General features: G+C 40.1%; 1 protein-coding gene across 4 annotated transcripts; it reads right to left on the bottom strand.

Moving 5' to 3' along the window:
- Positions 1-1,820: 1,820 nt before the first annotated feature.
- On the bottom strand, positions 1,821-23,465 carry LOC149833829 (uncharacterized). Of its 4 annotated transcripts, XM_090009881.1 has the most exons (10): positions 22,087-22,119; positions 21,712-21,777; positions 20,818-20,968; positions 20,322-20,513; positions 19,906-20,195; positions 4,662-4,835; positions 4,442-4,558; positions 2,829-3,008; positions 2,668-2,714; positions 1,821-2,540 (listed from the first exon to the last, which is right to left on the bottom strand). In XM_090009881.1, the coding sequence occupies exons 1-10, from the start codon at positions 22,087-22,089 to the stop codon at positions 2,159-2,161; spliced, it is 1,602 nt and encodes a 533-aa protein (XP_089866007.1). In that variant the 5' UTR covers positions 22,090-22,119; the 3' UTR covers positions 1,821-2,158. The 4 variants fall into 4 exon arrangements, with proteins under 4 accessions (XP_089866007.1, XP_089866005.1, XP_089866006.1 ...); XM_090009879.1 differs by lacking the exon at positions 22,087-22,119 and adding an exon at positions 23,299-23,465 and having other exon boundaries at positions 19,906-20,513; XM_090009880.1 differs by lacking the exon at positions 22,087-22,119 and adding an exon at positions 22,500-22,550 and having other exon boundaries at positions 19,906-20,513.
- Between the last annotated feature and the right edge of the window lie 1,069 nt (positions 23,466-24,534).

Raw genomic sequence — 24,534 nt, 5'->3', positions numbered from 1 at the left:
CTTCTTGTACTGTCATCTCTTCAGGATGGGCGCGAGCATATCTTCAAGGACATACACCTCAGGAAAATTCGCCAAGCAACACGCGTTAGGACGGTGCTTCAGACACGTGCGGGAGCTCAAGTCTAGATTCTACATCGTCTGGAGATGCACTGTCATCCTTGTTTCTTGGAACGAGTAGCTCTCTCTCTCTCTCTCTCTCTCTCTCCTAATTGGAGTAAGTAATGAGGTAGGACAGGAGGCATGAGAGGCGAGGTAACCGTCTCTTGCATAGAGGGGAGAGGGAACCCTGAGAGTGCATACTTATGGCACTGCAACTTTTTCCTGAGCAAAGGGTTGTGAGTGGCTGCTGCAATTTCCTTTGCTCCTGTAAATTGTGTACATAAGAATTACAAAGTCCAACAGTTTTGTAGTAAGTCTTGAGTCTACTAATTTTAAGAGTCGGATATTTGTGTTGGGTGAGAATTTTTGTCCAAATCCACTGATGAGACCAACAGATGTATGATTCGCATGACCCATCGTTCCAAATCCTGTTAAAAGTAGAGAGGGATCCCAAACTTCTGATTTTTTTCTCATGCTGGCCTCTCACACCAATAATGCCCAAAATCCAAGTGGCTTGGTTTCTAATGTTCTGCAATCAGTACAAAAAATTAACGTCAAACTAAATTGATTTCTTGGAAAAGAAGAGCTGCTTCAACATAGCATAATGTTAAGAGGGCAAAGAACTAAGAAAAGATCACAAAAACGTTTGTTCTCAGTCTTCAACACCAAGGCTAACGCGTAGCTAAAAAGTTAGCGTCTTCCTTTTGCTAGTTCAAATTCACCAGTAAACACCTGTATCCTTTGCCAACGAGAACCTCAAAATTGGGGGGGGAGGGGGGGAGGGGGGCAAGATTCATTAACAAAAAATGCCAACGAGAACCTCAACTGGATATCTTTGTGTTGACCATAAACCTCAAAATGCTCCTTTCAAGCGATGCAAGCGTTAGGAACTTGGGTTCGATTTTTTTTTTCATCTGGGGTTTTCACACAAATGAGCTCGCAGTATTCCCTGTTTAACCAAAGAAAAGCTAGGAGATTACAGACCCACAACAATCACATTAAAATATTAGCTAATTCAAAAGCAGTTACACAGTTGCATTGACTATCGGAAAAAAAGAAAAGCCTGGTTCGGTAGGGCTGGTAAACGAGCTGAACAAAATACAAAGTGTTCAAACTCGGCTCAGTTTACCACTGGCTCGTGCTCAGGCTTGTGTCTGAGCAAGCCGAGCTTCCAGCTCAAGCTCAGATCATCCCCCAGCCGAACAAGCCAAAAAAAGCTGGTTCGTGTCAAAAAACAAGTGTTTCAAGTAATACTACCAATGAGATTTGAACCCCTGAAAGCAAAATCATCCACCCTAATCAGTTATACCACAGTACACTGCATAGCATGTATATACATGAAAATTATAGATTTTATCTGCACGAGTTAAACCAAGTCAATCCAAGCCAAAATCCCTTTGTTTGTGCTCGACTTGTTTAAGCAAAATGAACTACTCCAGCCAATTAACATTAAGAAATTTATGACAAGCCGAACTGAGTTGGGTGGGTCATCTTTCCAGCATTCACGACCTCTCGTAGTTTTCTATTTCGCATTCAAATATGACATACAGGTTAACTATTGTCTAAGAAAATAATAGTTCAGGCTCCTTGGACACCTTATCCTCTTTTTGAGGGTGTACAGTAAACAAGCTCCTTCAACCTTGGCTGGCATTTTAAAAACTACTGTTGCCTTTATACAGATCTTTGCAAAGTCATAAGAAAATAACACTTGGACAAATCAATTAAAGCAAAACGTTCATTACCAAACAAGGGAAACGAGACATTATTAGTCTATTTACAACATGTTCCTAGAAAAAAAGGACAAAAAGGGTCGGCTGCATATGTTCACATCGAAGCAGCTTACTTAAAAAAAAAATTGTTTATTCGTCTAACATATGCAATATAGAAAAATCCCTGCAAAAAGAGAACCAAAACATAACTGTATCTTCTGCACATGTTCACATCGAAGCAGTATTTCAAAAATGTGGTTTCTTGTTTATTCTTCTAATATGTGAAATATAGAAGAAAAAGCCCCCTGCAGAAGAGAGCCAAACTCCAACTGTTTACTGATCCACTGCTTTCAGTGTTGCACTAATTCAGCACGCAAATCATCATCACCCTTCAAAAGCTCCCATGGCTCATCCCATGACTCTTCTTGGCCAATCATCTCTGTCCATAAATTCCTCTCATCTGTTTCATCACACAGGTCAACAGCTGCAAGGTCCGGCTCTGTTGTTTCTTTTATTGTCAACGATTCAACTGGCTCATGATCTTGGTTGGTTCCTTCACTAGCTCCACAACTTGAAGTCTGGTTCTTGATAGACAGATTCAAAGAGGATAGAATACATCCCATGTCACCACCCAATTCTGAGGCAAGGAAACTTGAGCTGCTAACACATAGACCTTTATCGGATCGTTCTTTTAGCAATTTCACATCCTCACAAACTACTGAAAGTTCTCCTCTGTAAACAATGAAAATATAACCAAATTAGTATCTTGTCCATATTGCTTTTGAAAAGCATAGGGTATTTTTGTTTCAATTGAAAAGCAAATCAAACAATAAAATCATATCGATTGACATATACTCACTGCAACACATCAACAATGCGTCCATGTTCTATCAGGAATTCACGCAACTGCAACATAAAAAAAAATTGAGGCATTAACAAAACATAAAGTGCTCTAATTTCAATCAGCTGTTGCAAATGTCCAAGGATACAAGTTTCATATTTTCACTAAATTTTACTCACCTTAGCATTCTTCTCGGCCTGTTCCTGAAGTTTCTTTGATTCTGCCACCACCATCTCCATTATAAGCTCCTGTTCAGCAAGGGCTTTACTTGCACGTTCTTCCTTCTTTGATTTCTCTTGCTCCGCTCCTGCTTTTACTGCATCTGCCACAGCTATTCTGGCTTGGAGATCCCCACTCATCTGTGAAAATGTATGTCACACGTGTGTGTAGCATAAATGGCATGACCCAATGGAAACAAAGATACATAAGGAAAATTCTCTAGATGGCACCCAAGCTTTTGCATAATTCAAAATGTATCAACTTATATAACGGAGAGATCGAACTTTGAATGTGTAGAAAGAAAAGGTGATTAATATATTTTTAAAGGTAAATTTTGAGATTTTTCTGTGAATTTAATGTTAAAAGTTAAAGCTGTCTCCGGTTCTTATTTTATTAACTATAAGAAAATTTAGGCGCACTTCTGAAAAAATTTTAAACATAGAATTATGTCAGAAACTTAGGTGTCAATTTAAAAATTACCAAAATATAAACACAGAACATGAAACAAAAGCACGGGAAACGATATAGAGTGCAAAGAAGAACCTCGCACTATGTCACAGGGACTCACCAACTAGGTGCCGCACCGGCATCGCACCCGCACCCGATGCGGTCAACCTGACCCTGGGTGCAGTCAACGCACGCAGGGTCATTTATGTCCAACTTTTGGACTTTATATATATATATATAATTTTTTATATTTTTGCCGCACCCCCGCACCCAAGTTTTTTGAAAGTGCTGCACACCCGCACCCGCACCCATGTGACATAGACCTCACATAATCACAGATGAACTCTGAATCTATATCACATTGTTTCTATGAAAAGCATCATATTACAGATGTGAATCGAGCAGAAGTATATCTGAAAAAGGGTATATTGAAAGAAGTTCAAGTTTGCAAAAATTGGTTTCAATGTTTCATCAAGAAAACAAAAGAAGCCATTCATTAACCAATTTTATATAAACCTCAGTATGGGTTATATAATTCTATGAATTTTTATCCTTGAAAACAGTATTCAGGCCTCATGGCCAATATCACCATACCACAAATATCCTGATGGTAAGAAGTAATGGGTGACCAAAACATACAAGAAACATCCAGAAAAGGTCTGCATCTGACAGCTGCTTCTTCATATCATGGTACAATAAAAATTCATTCTAATTTCTAGACTGAACACAGGAACAAACATAAAGACCAAAAGTAATGAGGGGAAAAAACTGACACAAGCTGATCAATATCATCTTTTGGAAGTAAGCCCATACATAAATGTGATGGTCCAGACATTTCAGATAAGAACAAGTGGGAATCTTGCGATCTAAATAAGCGCTACAGAAAATAGGTGTGCTAGTGAATCAACAGAAATATGTGCCAACATAAAATCTGGATTTTCTTAATTTCCCTTGAAGTAAAAAATAATTTGAGAAGAAAATTTTGATTTTGTTTCTAATAAGTAGAACATAATTAGTCTTGAATCTGTTTTGACTGTGCAGAGAAGTACATGCAATACAAAGAGTAAACTGAACGTCCCCAAAAACACAAATACTTTCCAAATCTGACAAGATTAATAATTCTTACCTCATCAATTAAGGAGAGAGACTTATCTCTTTCCTCAGACATATGCAACAACCGCGACTGAAGTTCCCGTGCTTCAGTTGCCAAAATGGATTTCTCTCCATAAACTTCTCCAGCATGCTGCTAAGAAGTTAAAAAGAAAAAAGAAAAAGGGAAAAGCTTAGCTTTTCTGATACCAGTATTGCCCAAGAATCGTCAAATATTAAAAAGAATATTACACAACCATGCCATTTGCTTCCCTCGCACGTGCCAACATCTTTTTTAAGTCATCAACCTTATTGAGTGTCTCGCATTCAGCAACGGTTGCTTCCTCTTTGGCATCTTCTGCTTCTTTCTCATGTATGTCTGCCTCTTTCATCAATAGAGCAACTGATTTCATTGCTGTCAGTAATATAGCCTGCATAAGACATGATGCGGAACTAATTCAGGAAATTTCAAGCTTGCAACTGACTCAAGAACAGGACATAAGCACCGGATCCTAAAATTAAGGTCTCTTATATTATTTTAAGATATTCAACCATGGATAAGAGAAGATGATGAAGAAATAATAATAAGGAATAAGATAACAGGAATTTTTTCGGTTAGTGCTTTAAAAGAGCACACTTTTCAATCCATAATTATAACTACACTAGTACACTTCCAAATTAACATTCAGGAAAACATGAAAATTCCTTAGATGAAAAAGGATAAAACTAACACTATGCCATACAGACTTTACTGGATAGGCCTGACCACGGTTCACCATCCATATGATTTCCCAACAAAAGAAGCCGGCAATAGTGTGTGAAAAATATTGGAGGGTTCCAAGTCCCCTAGTTGAAGGGAATAAGGGGAGGCCATTTTGACCAAATCTGACCATTGGATCCTGTTTTTCCATCGTGTATGTTAGATTTTCCAGTAGATCACATCTGGAGGATCAAATATTCAAAGGAAATAAAGAAAAAAAAATGGAGACTTCACTACGGGTTTGAAATCTATAAGGGTAGCAAATATTTCATATATATATATATATATGATGCAGTGGGAGGGTCGGCTGTGAAGTACCTGCTGGCTAAAGGAGATGACACGAACCTCACGATCATGTGATGGGCAATAATAAGAGAAAACAGTCACCCAGAATGATGGTGCTGTTGTTAATCGTTCTTTTATTCCAACGGAACGTCAAAATGAACAATGAAATTACAATAAAAAGGAAATGACTAACTATCAAGAAAAGAGGAACAAGCAATCGAAAACAAGGAGAAAAGCTATTGAAGAAAATACGGCTGCTGCCAAGTTGAATATTCTCTGCCTTTCACGCAACCCTAGAATAGGGTTTTAAAGATGTCAACAGGATCCGGGTCTCGGGTCCAATACCGGACCCGAGACATCTTTCCGCTGCTGCTGGGTCTGTGTCGTCCATGCCTGTGCTCTTCTAGAATAGGTACGCAGGGGTACGTTGCCCCTGCATCATGGTGCCGTGAGCTGGATCGGATCCAACTCCTAGAACTGGCCGTCCATCCCCTGAAATGGATCGGGTGCCTGGGCCGAGTCCGGGTCCCATGGTACAAACCGAGTCGGGTTCTGCTCTGCGGTTGAGAAGAAGTCGGCTCTGGCGACTTGTTGTCGCCACAGTAAGCATATAAATCAGACACATTGAAGATGGGCGAGATATGCCAATCATCGGGCAGTTCAAGGAGGTAGGCATTCGGGCCCAGCCGTCGAAGAATCTTGAAAGGACCATACTTCTTAGGACTCAACTTGCCATAGGTACCTATTGGAAAACGCTCGGGACGCAGGTAAACCTATACTAACTGACCAACTCGAAACTGGACATCACGACGACCCTGGTCTACGAAAGCTTTGTAGGCTTCGTAACTCTCACGTAGCTTGGCTCGAACTTGTTTGTAGATATCACGCATGTATTCAATGGCATCAAATGCATCTGAGGCTGGATCAGGGATATTAGACACAGGTGCTAAAGTCAACTACATGAGTGGGTAACTGCCCATAAACCACTTGGAAAGGGAACTTGCCTATGGACCTGTTGATGGAACTGTTATATGCAAACTCGGCTTGAGGCAACACCAGGTCCCAGGTTTTGACATTTTCCCCAACTAGACTCCGTAACAAGTTTCCTAAGGTGCGGTTCACAACTTCGGTTTGACCATCGGTTTGTGGGTGGTACGCACTACTGAACTGAAGTTTGGTCTCCAACAAGGCCCATAACGACTTTCAAAAATGACTCATAAAACGCGTGTCACGATCAGAGGTGATCGTGTGGGGTAAACCATGGAAGCGGATGACGTCCTTGAAGTAATAGGAAGCTACTAGAGAGGCGTCGGTGGTTCGTTTACACGGGAAAAAAATAGCCATTTTGGAGAACCGGTCAACAATGATTAAAATTGAATCAAAACGACGTGGGGTTTTAGGAAGACCCACAATAAAATCCATGGACACATGCTCCCAGGGACGCTCCGGGATGGGTAACAGAGTATACAGACCACCATTCTGACGATGACCCTTAGACACTTGACACATGCGACAACTTTGAATAAATTTGACATCTTTGTGCATTTTGGGCCAAAAGTAACATTCATCTAATAGAGCGAACGTCTTATCATGCCCAAAATGCCTAGCTAGTCCCCCTTCATGTAACTCAAAAATCAACTTAAGCCTAAGAGAGAAATCAGGCACCAATAACTTATTTCCACGAAAAAGGTAACCATTATGAACACTAAAACGGTGGTCGATGGCACGATCCGAGGAGAGGCACCCTTCCCAGGCTTGCTGAAAATCAGGGTCTGTCGGGTATAACTCCTTGCACTGCTCGAACCCAATGACCTGCACTGACATAGTCATTAGAAGCTTGTTCTTCCTGCTAAGAGCGTCAGCCACCTTGTTCAGAGTACCAGATTGATAGTGAATAGTAAAGGTGTACTCTTGCAAGAAACTAACCCACTTGGCATGACGAACACTGACACTTGGACTATTCAGATACTTCAATGCCTCATGATCCGTGTACAAGACAAACTCCTTATAAATGAGATAATGCCTCCAATAACGAAGGGCTTGTACAACGACATAAAACTCAACGTCATAAGTGGAATAGTGACACTTGGCCTGAGTCACTTTCTCACTAAAGAAAGCAACAAATTGGCGGTTCTAACTCAAGACAGCGTCAATTCCTACTTTAGAGGCATCACACTCCACCTCAAAGACTGCACTAAAATCAGGAAAGGGCTAAGATAGGGGCACTAGTCATTTTTTCTTTGATGATCGCAAAGGCCCTTCCCGCGGCCGGCGTCCAACAAAAACTAGTACCCTTTAGGCACTCTGTGATAGGGGCCATGAAGGTGCTGAAATTTTGCACAAAACGACAGTAGAAAGTGCCTGACCCGTGGAAACTACGGATCTCTTTGATAGTCTTTGGGGTAGGTGATGCAGAGCAGGCCAAGAACATCCCAGGCGCCCAGATCCAACAGCACACATAGTTCGTCTCAGGTCCGGGTCCGGACCTGAGACCTGGATCCAGCCAAAACCCTTTAAATAGGTTGCCTAGGGTTTCATGAAGGAGAGACGTAATTAAAAAGATTGCAGCAGCCTTTTCCTTTTCAGTAGTTCCTTTTCCTTTGTCATTTTCCTTGATTATTCCTGTTTTGCATTTATATTTTTGTCATTAAGTCTTTGCTTGTTCTGTTTTCTTCTTTTTTTTATTTCTTTTCTGTTAGACGTAGACACAGTGCAGCAGTGCCTGTCTTGTTTTCCTTTTACTGTTCCCTTTGATTCCCTTGTTGCTTAGGGATCATTATTTATTAGTCAGTTCCTGTTAGTCTGAGTTATGCATTGTCTCGTTGATTCCCATTGAAAATAAGGAATAAAGTATCGTTCATTGCTTGGGTGCCCATTTTGATTGTTTATTTGCACTGGTTCGTGGCACGACTTGGGTTGTGTTTTCAGTTCAGCCCACAACACACGGCCAGCGCTCCTGTGTTTGTTGATTTCCCTTGCAATAAAGAAAATAAAGCTACCCACCATCATTTGGGTGGTTTTCATTTGACTGCGTATGTGCATTGTTCAACGTGGGAACCGTGATCTTCAAACCAACACCCAAGTGGGGTCGTGCCCTCATCTGCCGAGGCCAACGTGCTAATCGACTTTGCATCACAGTGTCGTGTTTTTCTTCCTCCCTAAAGTTGTGATCTATTTTCGCTGCGTCAACGTGGGGTCCCCATTAACATAAAGTTGTGATTTGTTTCCGCTGCATCAGTAGGCCAATCTACGATCGCACGGACTTTCGCAAGATCTGCCTTAACTCCATCGGATGACACAATAAAACCTAAGAACACGACACTGGACGTCATAAATTCACACTTTTTGGCATTGACGTACAACTTTTCGTTCCTTAAAATCTCGGACCTGACGCAGGTGACTCAAATGGTCAGACAAAGACAAACTATAAATCAAGATATCATCAAAATACACAACGACAAACTTTCCTATACAGGGACGCAACACTTGGGTCATCATATTCATGAAAGTACCTTGGGCATTAGATAACCCAAATGGCATGACTAACCACTCATACAATCCATCACATGTCTTAAATGTTGTCTTTCACTCATCCCCCTCCCGGATACGCATCTGGTGATACCCGCTTTTTAAATCTATTTTAGAGAAGATGGAAGCACCAGACAATATATCAAACATATCGTCCAAACGAGGGATGAAAAAACGGTATTTGACCGTGATGCGATTGATCGCACGACTATCAACACACATGCGCATGGATCCATCTTTCTTAGGGGTGAGTAGGGCGGGTATTGCGCAAGGGCTCACACTCTCGTGGATAAGTCCCTTTTGCAGTAGCTCTTGGACTTGCCTCAATAACTCAGCATGCTCGAATAGGTTCATGCGATACGCGGGGAAGTTGGGGAGACTTGACCCTGGAACAAAATCAATTGCATGTTGCACTACTTGCGTGGAAGGTAGACCATCTGGGAGGTCATCTGGCATGATATCGCGAAACTCCTCAACAAGGGGGGTGACGTCCGGGGGAACGGACAAGGACGTACTCATTAATGGCTTAGCCACCAGGGCATAACAATAACCATCTTCCCGACAATGGCTCAAGAAAGACCGGTAAAAGAGGCCCGCAAGCCTGGAGACTCGCTCAGGCTTATCCACAGTGGGGAAGTCGGTCTCCTTGATAGGAAGGACTATTTTATGGCCCTTAAAAATAAAAAAGTATGTGTTCTTGCTACCATCGTGAATTGTCTTGCGATCAAACTGCCAGGGACGACCCAAGAGAATGTGACACACACTCATAGGGGCTACATCACACCACACCTCATCGTGGTAATGCTCCCCCATGGAGAACTGAACTAAACAACGCTGGATGATAGGAACCTCATTTCCTTTCTTGAACCACGCTATCTTGTATGGTTGGGACAATTTCTCCGTTTTTAGATTCAAGGTGGACACGACGCTCTCGGACACCATATTTTTGCATGCACCAATGTCGATAATAACATCACACACATGACCCTCAAAGTTGCATCGAGTTCTAAAAATGTTGTTCTGCAACCATTTTGCAGGGATCGATTCCTGGGGGGTGGTCAAAACATGGCGGATGGACAATAAGTGTTCGATGTTGCCATCGAACTCTATGATTTTCCTCTCATCCTCTTCCTCAACCAATGACTCACTTCCACTCTCAATATCGAATGCTGACTCAACAATACCCTCGACGAGGTGAGTGTTCTTGTTTACGGTTGGACACTTAGACGCGACATGCCCTAACTCCTGACATCTAAAACACCGGATGGTAAACTCACTAAGTTTGACTTTGGATCTGGTATTGTACGCAGGTTCGGACTGGTTAGGTTTACTAGGATCTACTCTAGAGGTGAACTTTGAGTCTTCCTTCCTAGGGGAGCTTGCTCCCCTGGTTGGGAAACTCGACTTGGGTCGACTGGATTGGTCACTACGAGAAGTCCTATATTTTTGCCTCATCTTCAATTTTTCCTCGACATTCATGGTATAACTGCTTGCTCGATCTAATGTCTCGACTGTGACACAACTGAAATTGTCAGAAATACCAAGACGGAGACCCGAAATATACCTCGTGACCTGTTGATGGACAGTCTCCTCGATCTGCACTCGTAGGGAAAGACGATGGAACTCAGCAGTGTACTCTGCCACAGTTCGGGTGCCTTGACGCAGGGTCAGGTACTCCTTGTAGGTTCGCTCGGCATGATCTGAAGGTACGAATTTTGACTGCATCTCCTCCCATGTCCATATGCGTCATAGTTCCTGTCGTTCCGTCGACCTCTATAGCTCAACCCACCATGTCTACGCTAAGCCCCTCAACTGGGTGGATGCTAGAGAGACACGACGGTGCTCAGCTATAATATGATAGTCAAAAAAGAACTGTACGGCATAGGACCAGTCGAAAAACTGCTCTGCGTCAAATCGTCTTGCGAACTCCGGAAGGTCCAGCTTTACCCCGTAGGTGGAGGGGTGCTCTGGTGCTCTCTACTGACGAGTCTCCACCATTCCTGCAGGATATTTGTTCCAGAATGTGTCGTCGTCCCACACGGCTTCATCACCCTCTGCGTGGTGCTGCTCGCCTGGATGCTGGTGCTGACGAACTCCCACGGCGTGTGGTTGGCGCTGAGGTCGTGTCGGTCCCTGTTGATTCTGCCTCGGTCTGGCTTGTTCGTGGCCGGGAACCATCTGTGGCTGGCGTTGTGGCATCAGTATGACCGGAGGTCCTCTACAAGGTGGACGGACTTGCCGGGTATCGGGCTCTAGGTGGGTAAGAACAGGATAACATGGGTCCAGGTTATGGGTGGGATTAGGGTAAAGATAATGGATCGGGTATGATATGGGGTTCTGGATCTAGGATGGATTAATGGATTAATAGGCTGGTTCATGTTTGGGGTTAAGTAAGGGTATTGGGTCGGGTTTGGGTAGTATTGGTATGATTCACCTGATTGGATCTGGATCGAGTCAAGTCCTAAACTACTCGTCGGACCCAGATTTGGGTAGGTTGGAACGGGGATCGGGGATCGAGTTGTTGGAATAAAATGCTTGGTTTGAACTCGATCCACGATTCATATGATTAAGGGCCTGGTTTTGACCCAGCTCAAAATGAAACTGGAGCTCCATCCGGGTCCGATATGGATTTGGGTTGGTATTGGATCCATTTTGGGGTTCAAAAGTAACAGGTTGGATCTGGTTCGGGGCAGCCCGCGAACCGAACCCAATTGGATAGGTCGGGTGAAGGGGTTCGAGACCCAGACCCGCTCCTTGGGACCCAACGGATGGTCCCTGAGAACCAGGTCTGGGTCATGTTGAGGAGAATACGAGACCGGACCCTCTCGGGTTCGACCCAATCCAAAGGGGCCCTACTGCTCTAGCTCGTGGGTGTACTGCCACGGGGCCTCCACGCGCGGGGTCAGGAGGAAATATTGAGTCATTCCCGGGTCGGGCTAACGAACCCGGGCCTGTAGTGGGACCCAGCGTGACGTTGGGGCCTTGCCCGGCCCGGCTCGGCCTGCGGCGTAGCCCCTGTTAACTGATGCCACGAGCCCTAGGCTGCAGGTGGACCCAACATAACTCTGGGGTCCTGCTGGCTCGGACCGACCTGTGACGCGATCACGGGGGCTCGTTGCCACGAACCCAAACCTGCAGGTGGACCGAGCGTAACGCTGGGGTCCTGCAAGTTTGGCCTGACCTGCGACGCAGTCGCAGGGGCTCGCTGCCTGGGGTGTGGTACTCCCACATGAGGGGGGTTGTCTGCCATGATTTCCTGGTGCAGTTGGAGAGTACCCAGATTGGATGGGGATATTGGAACCGAAGGTGGGGCAGCGACACGGCCAGGTCGTGGATGCGTCGGCTGACAGATTTCTGCGAAGATGGGATTCACACTTGATGTCGCACCGTCAATCAGATCTGCGCCTGGTGTGGATGTGACAATTGCGCGTTGTTCCATGGGTGATTCAAGGGCGACAAATTGATCTTCAAATACATCCATACGCTTCGATATGCCGGCTACATCTTTACTCACGCATAGTAGGTTTTCCTGGATTTTTGTCAACACGTTCATCATCAGTAACATCGAATCTTCGCCGCCAGTTTCCTCCCGTTCTTTTTCACCCGTCGGATCGTTTCCCGCCTCTTGAGCCATGCCACTGATGAAGGGGAAAATCCTGGGCTCTGATACCAATTTGATGCAATGGGAGGATCGGTTATGAAGTACCTGCTGGCTAAAGGAGATGACATGATCGTGCGATGGGCAATAATAAGAGAAACCAGTCACCAAGAATGATGGTGTTGTTGTTAATCGTTCTTTTATTCCAATGGAACGTCAAAATGAACAATGAAATTACAATAAAAAGGAAATGACTAACTGACAAGAAAAGAGGAACAAGCAATCGAAAACAAGGAGAAAATCTACTGAAGAAAATACGACTACTGCCAAGTTTAATATTCTTTGCCTTTCACGCAACCCTAGAATAGGGTTTTAAAGATGTCAACCGGATCCGGGTCTCGGGTCTGGTACCGGACCCGAGACATCTTCCTGGTGCTGCTGGGTCTGTGTTGTCCGTGCCTGCGCTCTTCTGGAATAGGTACGCAGGGGTACATCGCCCCTGCATCGTGGTGCAGTGAGTTGGATCGGATCCAGCTCTTGGGTCCAGCCGTCCATCCCCTGAAGTGGATCGGGTGCCTAGGCCGAGTCCGGGTCCCGTGGTACAGACCCAGTTGGGTCCTACTCTGCATCAATATATATATATAGAGAGAGAGAGAGAGTAGACTGTAGGTGCTTAATGAAATATGCTTAATGAAATATGCTTAATGGATTTTTCTGCTATTCCAGTGTTTTTTTTCGCAGTTCCAACCCCATAAATGTGTTGAGCATGGTTGATTTACGAGGAATACACACCTGGATCATGTGTTTTTGATGAAAAAAATGATATTTGGAGCCTAAAAATTTTACAAAGATTTTGGACCGTTGTTTTTTCAAACCTCATAAAAACCCACCCATGTGTCGGAATTGAACACTTCAAGAGTTGATCCCTATAAAATCAAGTACATAGATCACATCTGTATGGTCAGAATTTAAAAATAAAACAAAAAAAATCTGAAAAACCCATTAAGCACAAGCACATACTCTCTCTCTCTCTATATATATATATATATATATATATATATATATATATATACATATATATATATATGTAGAGAGAGAGAGAAGGGGGACCATCCAACCAAAGAATGATTCAAAGTCCACAACCAACGATGATCAGACGGCTCCCTATCTCCAATGCTTGGGCATCTCATCAATTGGACCTCATATATTTGTTCTTTATATTTTATTTAGTAAGAAAAATGCTTTACATGAAGACTTTTAGGCATGTTTTTTGAAACGTGAAAAATCGACGGCTTACACTGCATTTAAAATTTTAGAATATAAAGTATTGTTGGCCATTAATTTCTAGTGCTTTCAAAAATGCATCACTAGATGAATGATAAAAATCCAATATATAAAGTTCGATCGATGAAAAACACAATCATTAGAGAAGGAACAATGTCGATTATCATCCGTTGCAGATTTTGGACCTTCCTTTGGTTGGACTGTATATATATATATATATATATATATATATATATATATATATATATATATATATATATATAAGAAAACTATACGCTACTAATGAACTAGAAATCATAGGTGCAAGTTGTATCAACTCAATCTAACCATATAGATGTGTTCAAAATGGTTTGTTTGCTAAGGATCAAACCTTGGATTGTGCTTTTCTGATGTAATAATGTGATCTTTTGAGTTATGAAAATTTGGCACATTATGGGCCGTTGATTTTTGGACCCCTTTAAAAGCCTAATAATTTGTCATAATCACATGATTCAAAACAAGTTTTCTACTAAACAAACCATGTAGATCACATCCATAACATTCAATCTACAAAAAAATGGATATTTTTTAAGAAAAGAGTGATTTCTACTCATTACTTGCTTACCTTCATTAGTAGCCTATATATATATATATATATATATATATATATATATATAGAACATGCTGAAATGAGTCCTCACCTATGTCACATGGGTGGATGTGCGGGGGTGCAGCACTTTCAAAAACCTTGGGTGCGGGGGTGCAGCAAAATATATATATATAAGGGGGGTGCGCGGGTTCCGCTGCACGGTCAGCGGTCCAGGGGGCAGCGCCCCCTCCCCCCAAGATTTTTTTTTAAAATTCCGCAGCCCATTTCATCGAGCATTTTTTTTTAAATCCAAAAAATGGACCAAAATGACCCTGGGTGTGTTGATCGCACTGGGGTCGGGTTAACCGCACCGGGTGCCGCACCCGCGTCGACGCAGGTGCGGCACCTGTCTGGCCGAATCCCTGTGACATAGGTCCTCACCATACAAGTTCACACGTTAAGATTGAACACTTGCTTCTTCTCTCAGCATTGTTTCTTCTCTCAGCATGACTCTTTTGGGGAGCCTTCTAAGATGGCACGAAAACCACAAAAAAAGAATAAAAATAAAGGAAAAAAGAGAAAAAGAGAGAAAAAAAAGAGAATACAATCATATTACTAAGTGGAATATGCGTAAAATGAAAATTCTTCGCCGTTATGTTCCATAACCATGTTCAACTTGAGGGAGGCTATTGGCGTGGGTCGGCTAGGTTTAGATCCACGTTATGTTATTTATTAATATTTCTTCTTTTGTCTTAAATACCCCTTAATAGAATTCTTCTATATTATATGTAAACAGGGGTATTTCTGGTATGTATTTTATTACAATAGTTATAAAAGAATAGAAAGAGGCATGATTTTCCCTGTGAGGAATTGTGTGCATTCAGCCCCAAAGTGTTGTTGTCTTCTTTCTCTCCCTGAAGGAAACTTAGGAACCCTAAATCTAACATGTACCCCTATTGGGGTGAACTAGAAATCATACTGATTCCTAGTTCTTTTTTACGACTAACCCGACTAGGACCTTATTATGCGCCTTTGACTACATAGGTCTCAGGATTCTCCAGTTAAAGCGTGACCTTCAAAACATTAAGAAAGAGGACAAGAGTATGTCAAAATATATGAATCACGTCAAGTTTCTTGTTGATTCTCTATGTGTTGATGAACCAGTTTTTTATGAAAATCTGGTTCAACATACATTAAATGGCTTAATTGAAAGTTTCATCACTATTGTTACCACTGTAATGAAACAAAGCGGAATGCAAATCATAATGTGCAGAAACACAAGTACACGTCCTACAAGAGAATACAAATGCCAAAGGTAATACACAAGCATACAAGTACATACAATGGCTACAAAGAGCCTAAATGTACACAAGCACGAGTCCGCAAAGGGACAAAACATAAACCAATCAATGGAAAATACATAAGATCACAAGAGGCACTAATGGGCATATACAAAAGAACAAAAAAACATAAAATAATAATCTTTTATTAAGATAGAATGCTTAAGAAAAGCATTACATTACAAGAGGGGAAAGCACCCCAACGACTAGAAAGAGTTGTTAGAGAGATCAAAACTACTCTTTGGACATTTTACCAAAATGCCTATAACAAAATGATAAAAAACAAAATGCAGAAAAATATGAATAAAACTATAAAAGGTTGTGGAGCTCCTAATGGGCACAACCTATAGCAATACTATGAAAAGACAAAAATACCCCTATTAGGTATTACCTATTACAATATTATAAATATTATAAAATATATATATATATGAATATATATATATGTGTATACATAAGTACACTGAGAAACAAATATATATATATATATATATATAAACTTAACATTCTTCCTCAAACTTACAGTGTGATTACCGAAAGTTTGAAAATACAAAAAACAAAGGAAAAGATCCAAGTCTTCATTGATAATCTTCACCAAATGCCTTCATCGGCTATCTCCATCTTCGTTACATGATGCATCAAAAACAAATTTTTCTTCTCGACCCATATCATCTTTAAGAACCTGCAGAGAGAACAAAACAAAGGTTTCAACTACACAAAGGAAGATAACCTAACTAAATAGTTTTTTAAAGAAAATATTTTAACACAATAGTTAAAAAATAGTCATATGTCATGTATATAGTTTCAAAAACAATTATGTTTTGAACAAGAATAATACAGATTAAAAAAGATGGATATAATATGTCACCTACGTACGGGTATGGGTACCCGACATAGCAATTACACAAAATGTGGATACGAGGACACAACTATAAATATCAAATATCAAATAAAAACAAAATAAAGTGAATATAATCTAAATATATATGTTATATCTAAAATATATATTATATACTAAAAATATAAAGTTATAAACTAAGTCACACGGACTCGGCTAGGGAGGCACCGCACCCGAGTCGACACGGGTGCGGCTTCAGACACGGGCCAGACTCGGTCAACGCAGAGTCAAACATGTCAACGAGTCGAGGCCGAGTCTGTCCTTGTTTTGGACTCTGTCAACGTTGACTGAGTCCAAAAATGTCCATTTTTAGGGCAAAAAACAAAAAAAAATGATCTTTTGGTGTATATATATATATATATATATATATATAGCATGAGTCTCAAACATAAGCCCCAGAAAAAAAATCCGGGGGGCGCTGCCCCCTGGACCCCTGACCGTGCTGGGGGGAGCCCCCGGACCCCCCTTTCTGCAATGGCAAAAGTACAATTTGCAAAGTTTGTAAAAGCACTCATGCTGGTGCCAAACTTTAGAGGACAATATCCACATATATGCACACACTGGATATTATATATATATATATAGCAGTGTCCCCATGTCCAAAATTTTTTAAATTGCGTCGCACCTGTGTCGCACCCACACCCGCACCCATGTGACATAGGTTATAAACTAAAAATATAATACAAACTTGCATGTACATAGGGTAAAATTGAGTGTCCAGCTGTCGACACAAGGACACGCGTATCGGCACAGGTACAGAGGAAAACATGGAGTGTTTGTGTGACACGGCGGATATATATGTGTGTGTGTGTGTGTGTGTGTGTGTGGAGAAGTGGGGATGGTTAAGTTTCCCAACAAAACATAAGGTATTATACACTAAATAATTTTAAAAGTGAGTAGGATACGCACCTTAAGCAATAATTTTAAAATTTTAAAAACATTTGCAACAATGATGTACAATAGTCATTAAGATAGACACAAGGAATATAGTTCAAAATCAGTTTTTTAAGAATTTCTTGTTTAGACGATCATAACCATAAAAGCAACATATTTTTCAAAGGGTACAGCTCAACTACTGGCACAAGCATAGGCAATATTCTGAAAATAACACCAATATTAGCATGATATAATGAAAAAGGTTCAAAGGGAAAAAATTTGGCTATTTAAAATACTATGTTAACATCACGATATTATCACTATTTTTCAAAACATTTTCTATTTTCTTATTTTCTTATTATATATATATATATATGATTTTTATTGTCTATCTTTTTTGTTTTGTTTTTTTAAATTTGCCTATGGCATCCTTAATTTTTTGTCCAAAACTACTATACCAAATTTTTTTATTACTCAAGTTTTTTCTTATTTTTTAATGCCAATATCTTCCCAAGTTTTATTAAAGAAACTGATAAATCAAATATTCGACTTGCGATATATGTGACTATGGCTTTAACCAACACAAACTGATTTCAAGCCTGATGGAAACTGGATTTGAACACAATGATGCTGGCCTTGACAAGTTCAACCGGTCAATTCAGCACGGCCAAATTGTCCATCATACCCAGACCTTCTACAGGTGCTTCTAATCCAGACCAGATCAATTCCAATCACAGTAAATGAATTTACCATATCGAATTTGTTCATTCATGCACAGGACCTGAAGAAGATCATTATTTGGATAAATAATGACCCAGAAAGAATATATTCATAGATACACCTATTATGGTTGTCCTTAAATTTAATATATATTAGGTTTAGCAGTGAAGCAGAACAGCTGACCAATACATTTAAACACTGACATATCTCTCTGCTAAACACAAGAAAGGGTCCATAGCAAGTCAATTCATGCATCTTGAAGGACAAATGAAGCTTAAATATGAAAACTCTTGTTACACTTAAAGTACGTCATCCAACAAATAATGAAAGAAAAAAAAAGGATAAACTTATTGAGAGAAATAGAGAGAGGAAAAAAAAATTGCATATGGTTTTTATTGATTTGGAGAAGGCTTACAATAGAGTACCTAGGGACGTTCTCTGGTGGACAATGATGAAGAAAAGTGTTTCTCTCAAGTACATTAGTATAATTAAAGATATGTATGAAGGAGTAGTAACCAATGTCCGCACTTGTGGAGGGGTGACAACCAATTTTCCTATAACGGTTGGGTTACATCAAGGATCTGCTTTAAGCCCTTTCCTATTTGCTATAGTGATGGATGAGCTTACGAGATCAATTCAAGAAAATGTGCCGTGGTGTATGTTGTTTGCTGATGATATTGTTTTGATTGATGAGTCTAGAGCTGGGGTTAATGCTAAGTTAGAATTATGGAGACAGACATTGGAAGCAAGAGGTTTTAAGTTGAGTAGGAGTAAGACAGAATACATGGAATGTCGATTTAGTAAGCAACGAAATAGAGATGGGAGTGTAGTGAAGCTTGGTGAGCAAGAAATACTGGTGGATGATTCTTTCAAATATTTGGGATCTATCATTCAAAAGTATGGAGAAATTGATGGAGATGTAAATCATAGGATAAAGGTTGGGTGGATGAAATGGAAGAGTGCAACTGGAGTGTTGTGCGATCGTAGAATGCCATTGCGGTTGAAGGGAAAGTTTTATAGGACGACTATTAGGCCCGCTTTATTATATGGTACGGAATGTTGGGCTGCCAAGAGACATCATATTCAAAAAATGAGTGTAGCTGAGATGCGTATGCTGAGATGGATGTGTGGAAATACAATAAAAGATAAGATTCGGAATGAGGAGATACGTAAGAAGGTAGGCGTTGCACCCATTGAAAATAAGATGAGAGAGAATCGTTTACGGTGGTTTGGACATATTCGACGAAGGCCTAATGATGCTCCAGTTAGAAGGATGGAGAAATGGGAAAATATATTAGTTAAAAGAGGTCGGGGTAGGCCTAGGAAGACATGGATGGAGGTGATAGGAAAGGATATGAATGCTTTGAACCTCACCGAGGACATGGCATTGGATAGAAATGAATGGAGGAGAAGGATTCATGTGGAAGACCCAGAATGATTTTCTTTGTTGGTTCATATCGCCGACCCCAATTGTTTTGGGATGAAGGCGTAGTTGTTGTTTGTTGTTGAAAAAAAAAGGATAAAGTAATAATAGATTCAGAAGCATGACATGGTTGCTAAAATGTCACCCGTGTTTTAATTATAAGCATTAAATTCAGTTCCTAATATAGAAAAGTATTAAGCAATGAAATGTCAGAACTGTACCTTATTCTTTTTGGCCTCACTGATCAAGTCCTCCAGAGAATCAATGTTAAGAATTTCGCTAGTATGACCAGCCGCAGTTGTTGATAGAGACTCTTCAGTAGAACTCATGGATAATTTATCATCAGCAATCGAACCTTCAGGATCATCTTCCAACTTCTGCTCCAAAGGATCTACATTTTTTATGCTACTGGCATTAGAATTCCTTTCAGAAGACACATGAGGCTCCATGAGGCCAAACCTCTCCTCATGAAACAACTCTGGAACATTTTGAACTGAAGCAGGCATAGCTTCTACATTGCAAATGTTAGCAGTCAGCTGTATATTCCCTTGATCACATTCCCTAAATGAAGTCAAAACAATGTGATCAAGCAGTTCTTCATTTACAACTGGCAGGTCAATACACCCAAAAGCAGTACCATCATCATTACTGAGAAATCGTTGAAATACACCCAAACACAGTCCAGGATTTGTAGAAGAGTCTTCTGCTACATCAATGGAGGTCATGGTGAACCTTGAGCCAGTAGCTGAACTAGGAAAATCATCATGAGATTCAAGTCTAGTTTGAGTTCCATGATTTTCTGAAGAGAAGCTGAGATTCTTGGGTTCAGCTACATATCATAAGAGCAATGACTTGTTAGCCACCAAATGCTTAAGAAAGTCATAGATATTAAAGTGGAGACAGAAAAATAAAAACTGTTGAATGCATGACTATATATCCCAATTGTCAGCAAACTATGAAAGCATCATATGATTGAAGTCTGAGAAAACACAATTAAAATCAACCTCGAGTTAAACAAAAAGAAGTCGCACAGATTGTTTCAGGAGTACAATTCACACAGCAGAAGTTTCTAAATGAATCTAAATTTCCACAATGATGAAGGGAAACATTATAAAATGACAATGCACTATTACCTCCAGTTGAAAAGTATGAGGCTCCTGGAGCATTTGCAGTGGCACTGTCTGAAGTCATATATGGAAGTACCTCACTAACAATAAATTCTACAGCAAATTCAACATCATTGCCATGTTCAAGTGCAGCAGCCTTTAGCAAACGATCATCAACCTGTTACACATATTTCAGAGACTGCCTCTTCAGATATAAAAGTCACATATGAAGACACATGACACCACCAAGAAGAAGCACCAGTTAATATCACAAGTTCATAGGCACTATGGAGTACCCATGTTACACAACAAATCAGCAACATTTATTACATGATAGTGCATGAACAAATAGGAAAGGATATGAATGCTTTGAGCCTCACCGAGGATATGACATTGGATAGAAATGATTGGAGGAGAAGCATTCATGTGGAAGACCCAGAATGATTTTCTTTTTTGGTTCATATCGCCGATCCCAATTGTTTTGGGATGAAGGCGTAGTTGTTATTGTTGTTGTTGTGCATGAACAAATAGTTAGGCCCGTGTTAGAAATTGATTGTGAATTTGTGATAGATTTATTTTCTGAAAGCAACTCTAGAAAAACTAGGAAACATTCTATTCTTTTCAAAGAGTCATTTTGGGGTTGCAAAATGTTATTTTGAGAAGTTTGTCAGCCAAACACCATGAAAACAACGTATTGATAAAAATTGCTTCTTACTGATTCGAGTGTCAGCCAAAGTCCCCTTAGTGGCTTGACCAATGCGCACCAGCTTTTTGTCCTTAAAAGCCTAATATGCAACTTAAATATCATTACAATTTAGGTCCTAGGTATACCTAAAGGTTAGAAATTAATATAAAATAAAAAAGCAAAGAAATGACAAACATGCATGATCGTTTTTCACAATAGAAGCAGGGGAAACATACCTGAGGGAATAACTCTTTCAGAGCCTGATATGATGTAACAAGACTCATCTCCAAAGCTGCTTGTTTCTGCCAAAGAAAGAAAAAAAGTCACATTCTTCACTTTATCAATCCTCATTAGTGGTAAAAAGGGAGCACATGTTAATCTTGATCGATAACTTTGTAGCAACAAAGTGACACACCGCTCATGGTCCCCAATCATTTAAAAGAGTTAGAGAAGAAAAAATAAACATCAACAAAGAAATTTAAACTGCACAAAGAAAAGAAACTGGACAAGACAACAATCAAAAGCAAACTAAAGATTGTCAAAACTTGCAACTTCACGATCAGTATAGCAGACTTCTAGGATCCTAAGAATGATTATTCAATCTCGAATACCATCACTACGATCAGTTCAAATTCTCTCCCAATGCTATCCATTGGCGTAAGAACTTCATCATGAAGAACCTAGAACAGAATTCCTACAGTCAAAACGTAAGCTTTTGTAAAAAGTATAAAAGAAAGGCAAACTAACTAAGAACAACCAACACGCATTCAGAATACAACCATGGTGTCTGGTTTGAATTTAATTGTCCTTGATATACAATTAGAAAATGCACAATAACTTTATCATCAGATACAAATGGAAATTCTATAGAAATTTCTAGCGAAAGTCTCTTGTTGAAGTTTTTGATCGATGATCACCAGAAACAGAAGAAAACTATATAACAAACAAAGGTATAGTCATTAGCAAACAAATGGCTTTCTCCTCAAGAAATTAAAACGAAGCCTGAATGAATCAAGATAAATACCTTGGTAGAAAAGCGAAGACAAGAGTTCTCTAACCGCCTCACTTTAAAGAGCCCATTTGCAGGACAAATTAACCATAGAAATCACATCTTATTTATTAACGTGATCGTAAACTACTCCCTTGAGCACTAAACAAAGAAAGAAAAACTCCCATAAATGGGTAAAAAGTTCATCAATAACATAACTGACACAATCAAGCATGCAACAACACTCAAATCAATATCTCTGATCAGAACAATAGCTTCCTCCTCAAGAAACCCAATGAGAATACCCAATTACTAAACCAAACCCCCTCCACCCAAAAAGCTTAAAACGACCATAATATAAAGTTAAGTAATAAATAAGAATGCTTTAAGCGACTAAGAAAAAAAGGCTATAATTAAAGATAAACCCAATGAAAATATATATAAATATATATGTATGTACATAAAAATCAAAATTCGGAGATGATATGAGCACGAAGAATACATCGACTACATAAGTCGTTTATTTAACTATTCAATGAATAAAAAGACACAGAAAAAGATCACTCGAAGGAAAAACAGATTATAAAAGCAAAAACAAACTAAGTGCACGTCCACCAAAGTTTAATTAAAAAAGAAAAAAAGAAAAAAAAATCTATCGCCGAAGATAAAACATTACATGAAGAAACAAAACAAATAAATCATCGTTAGAAAAGTAAAAAAATACTGAAAATCCCACGGAGGCAGAGAAAGAGAGAAACGAACGAACGATCAACACAGAATCCATCAATTCTTACAGAACCAAAGAAAAGGATTTAAGAAAATCCGCCATTCGTACCCAATAATTCAAGAAGAGAGATGGTAAAAAACTTCAGAGAGAGAGAGACTTCTTTGGGAGTGTGGGAAGGAAGAAGAGAGAAAGGAAGGCGATGAGAAGAAGAAGAATTGACGAAACGGAAATCCCAACTTTCAGAATCTCCCCGATGACGATTTCGCGCTCTTGAAGGAAAGGAGAGAACGGAAAAGTAAAATCCCTACAAATATGCAGCATTTAGAAGAAACAAAATACGCCCGAGATACAACAAATACGGATAAGGGTATTTTGGTCATTATCGATACTGTCAACGGGTCGGGTTCCGACCCGTTCTTGAACCGTATAATTTAATAGGAGTCTCAGATATAAGGCTTTGCTTTACATGAAAAACATTTGGGATGGAATTGGCTGTCTGACAAAGTTCATATATCAAACACGATCAACATATTCTTCGGATCTACCAGAATAGTATTCGGATCAGCATTATTTATGCGCAGATCCAAACCATTGACACTGATAGATCAAAGATTAGTTAGCTGTGCAGACTTGCCGGATCTTGTGAGCCGCATGGGGTTGGAAACACGTATGGTTGGGTTGTTCTTGACCCGATACTGTATCCGAATTTTTGCAAAAAAGTCTGATATCCTCACGGCCCCAGATCTGATTCTGAACCAGGTGTGGACTGGATATGTGGAAAAATCAGTGAAAACAATTGTTTTTTTTTTCGGTAAAAAACAGTTTGGGTTAGACCCAATACCTAACACCAGACTGGACTCTAAGCTTATTCAGATTGGGATATATGCTACGCAGATTAAACAATGTGAGTCAGATACAGATCAGACACAAGTTGAAAGTCTGATCCATTTGTAACGTTAAAGTTGCACTGAAGCTAGTTGGTACTAGTATCATCGAGTCCGAAATCCAACTTCAGATCCAATTACGCTATCTTCATTGTGCAATCATGACGTTTATACCCCTAAGGTTAAAAGGTAATATATGAAAAAAAAAAGATGTGTGGGGCTCAAGGCCTGATGGAGGGCCATCATATACTTAATGCACAAATTTTGTGCCATGTAATTGCACCCGATTCGGACTCAAGTCAATTTGTTTTTCTTTCTTAATATTTTATTTGTTTATTTAATACAGAGGAGGTCTCGACGATAACACCTTCACTATTTTCAAAATGACATAATTGACCATGAACAATTGAATTTCAACCTTACACGCCCACGGTTGGAAACAATATAAATAGAGGGTAGT

Source organism: Nuphar pumila, chromosome 6 (genome assembly GCF_984573655.1).
Source record: "Nuphar pumila chromosome 6, dmNupPumi1.hap1.1, whole genome shotgun sequence".
NCBI lineage: Eukaryota > Viridiplantae > Streptophyta > Magnoliopsida > Nymphaeales > Nymphaeaceae > Nuphar > Nuphar pumila.
The sequence above is the reverse complement of the archived record's forward strand: the minus strand, read 5'-3'. Positions and strand labels throughout refer to the sequence as shown.

Excerpts from the sequence above, each read along its gene's own strand:
- LOC149833829 (XM_090009877.1), bottom strand. Across the intron at positions 4,836-19,905 it reads GTGAGGCCAAAAAGAATAAG|GCTATATTACTGACAGCAAT; the intron begins GTACAGTTCTGA and ends TGTCTTATGCAG. Across the intron at positions 2,541-2,667 it reads CGCATTGTTGATGTGTTGCA|AGGAGAACTTTCAGTAGTTT; the intron begins GTGAGTATATGT and ends CATTGTTTACAG.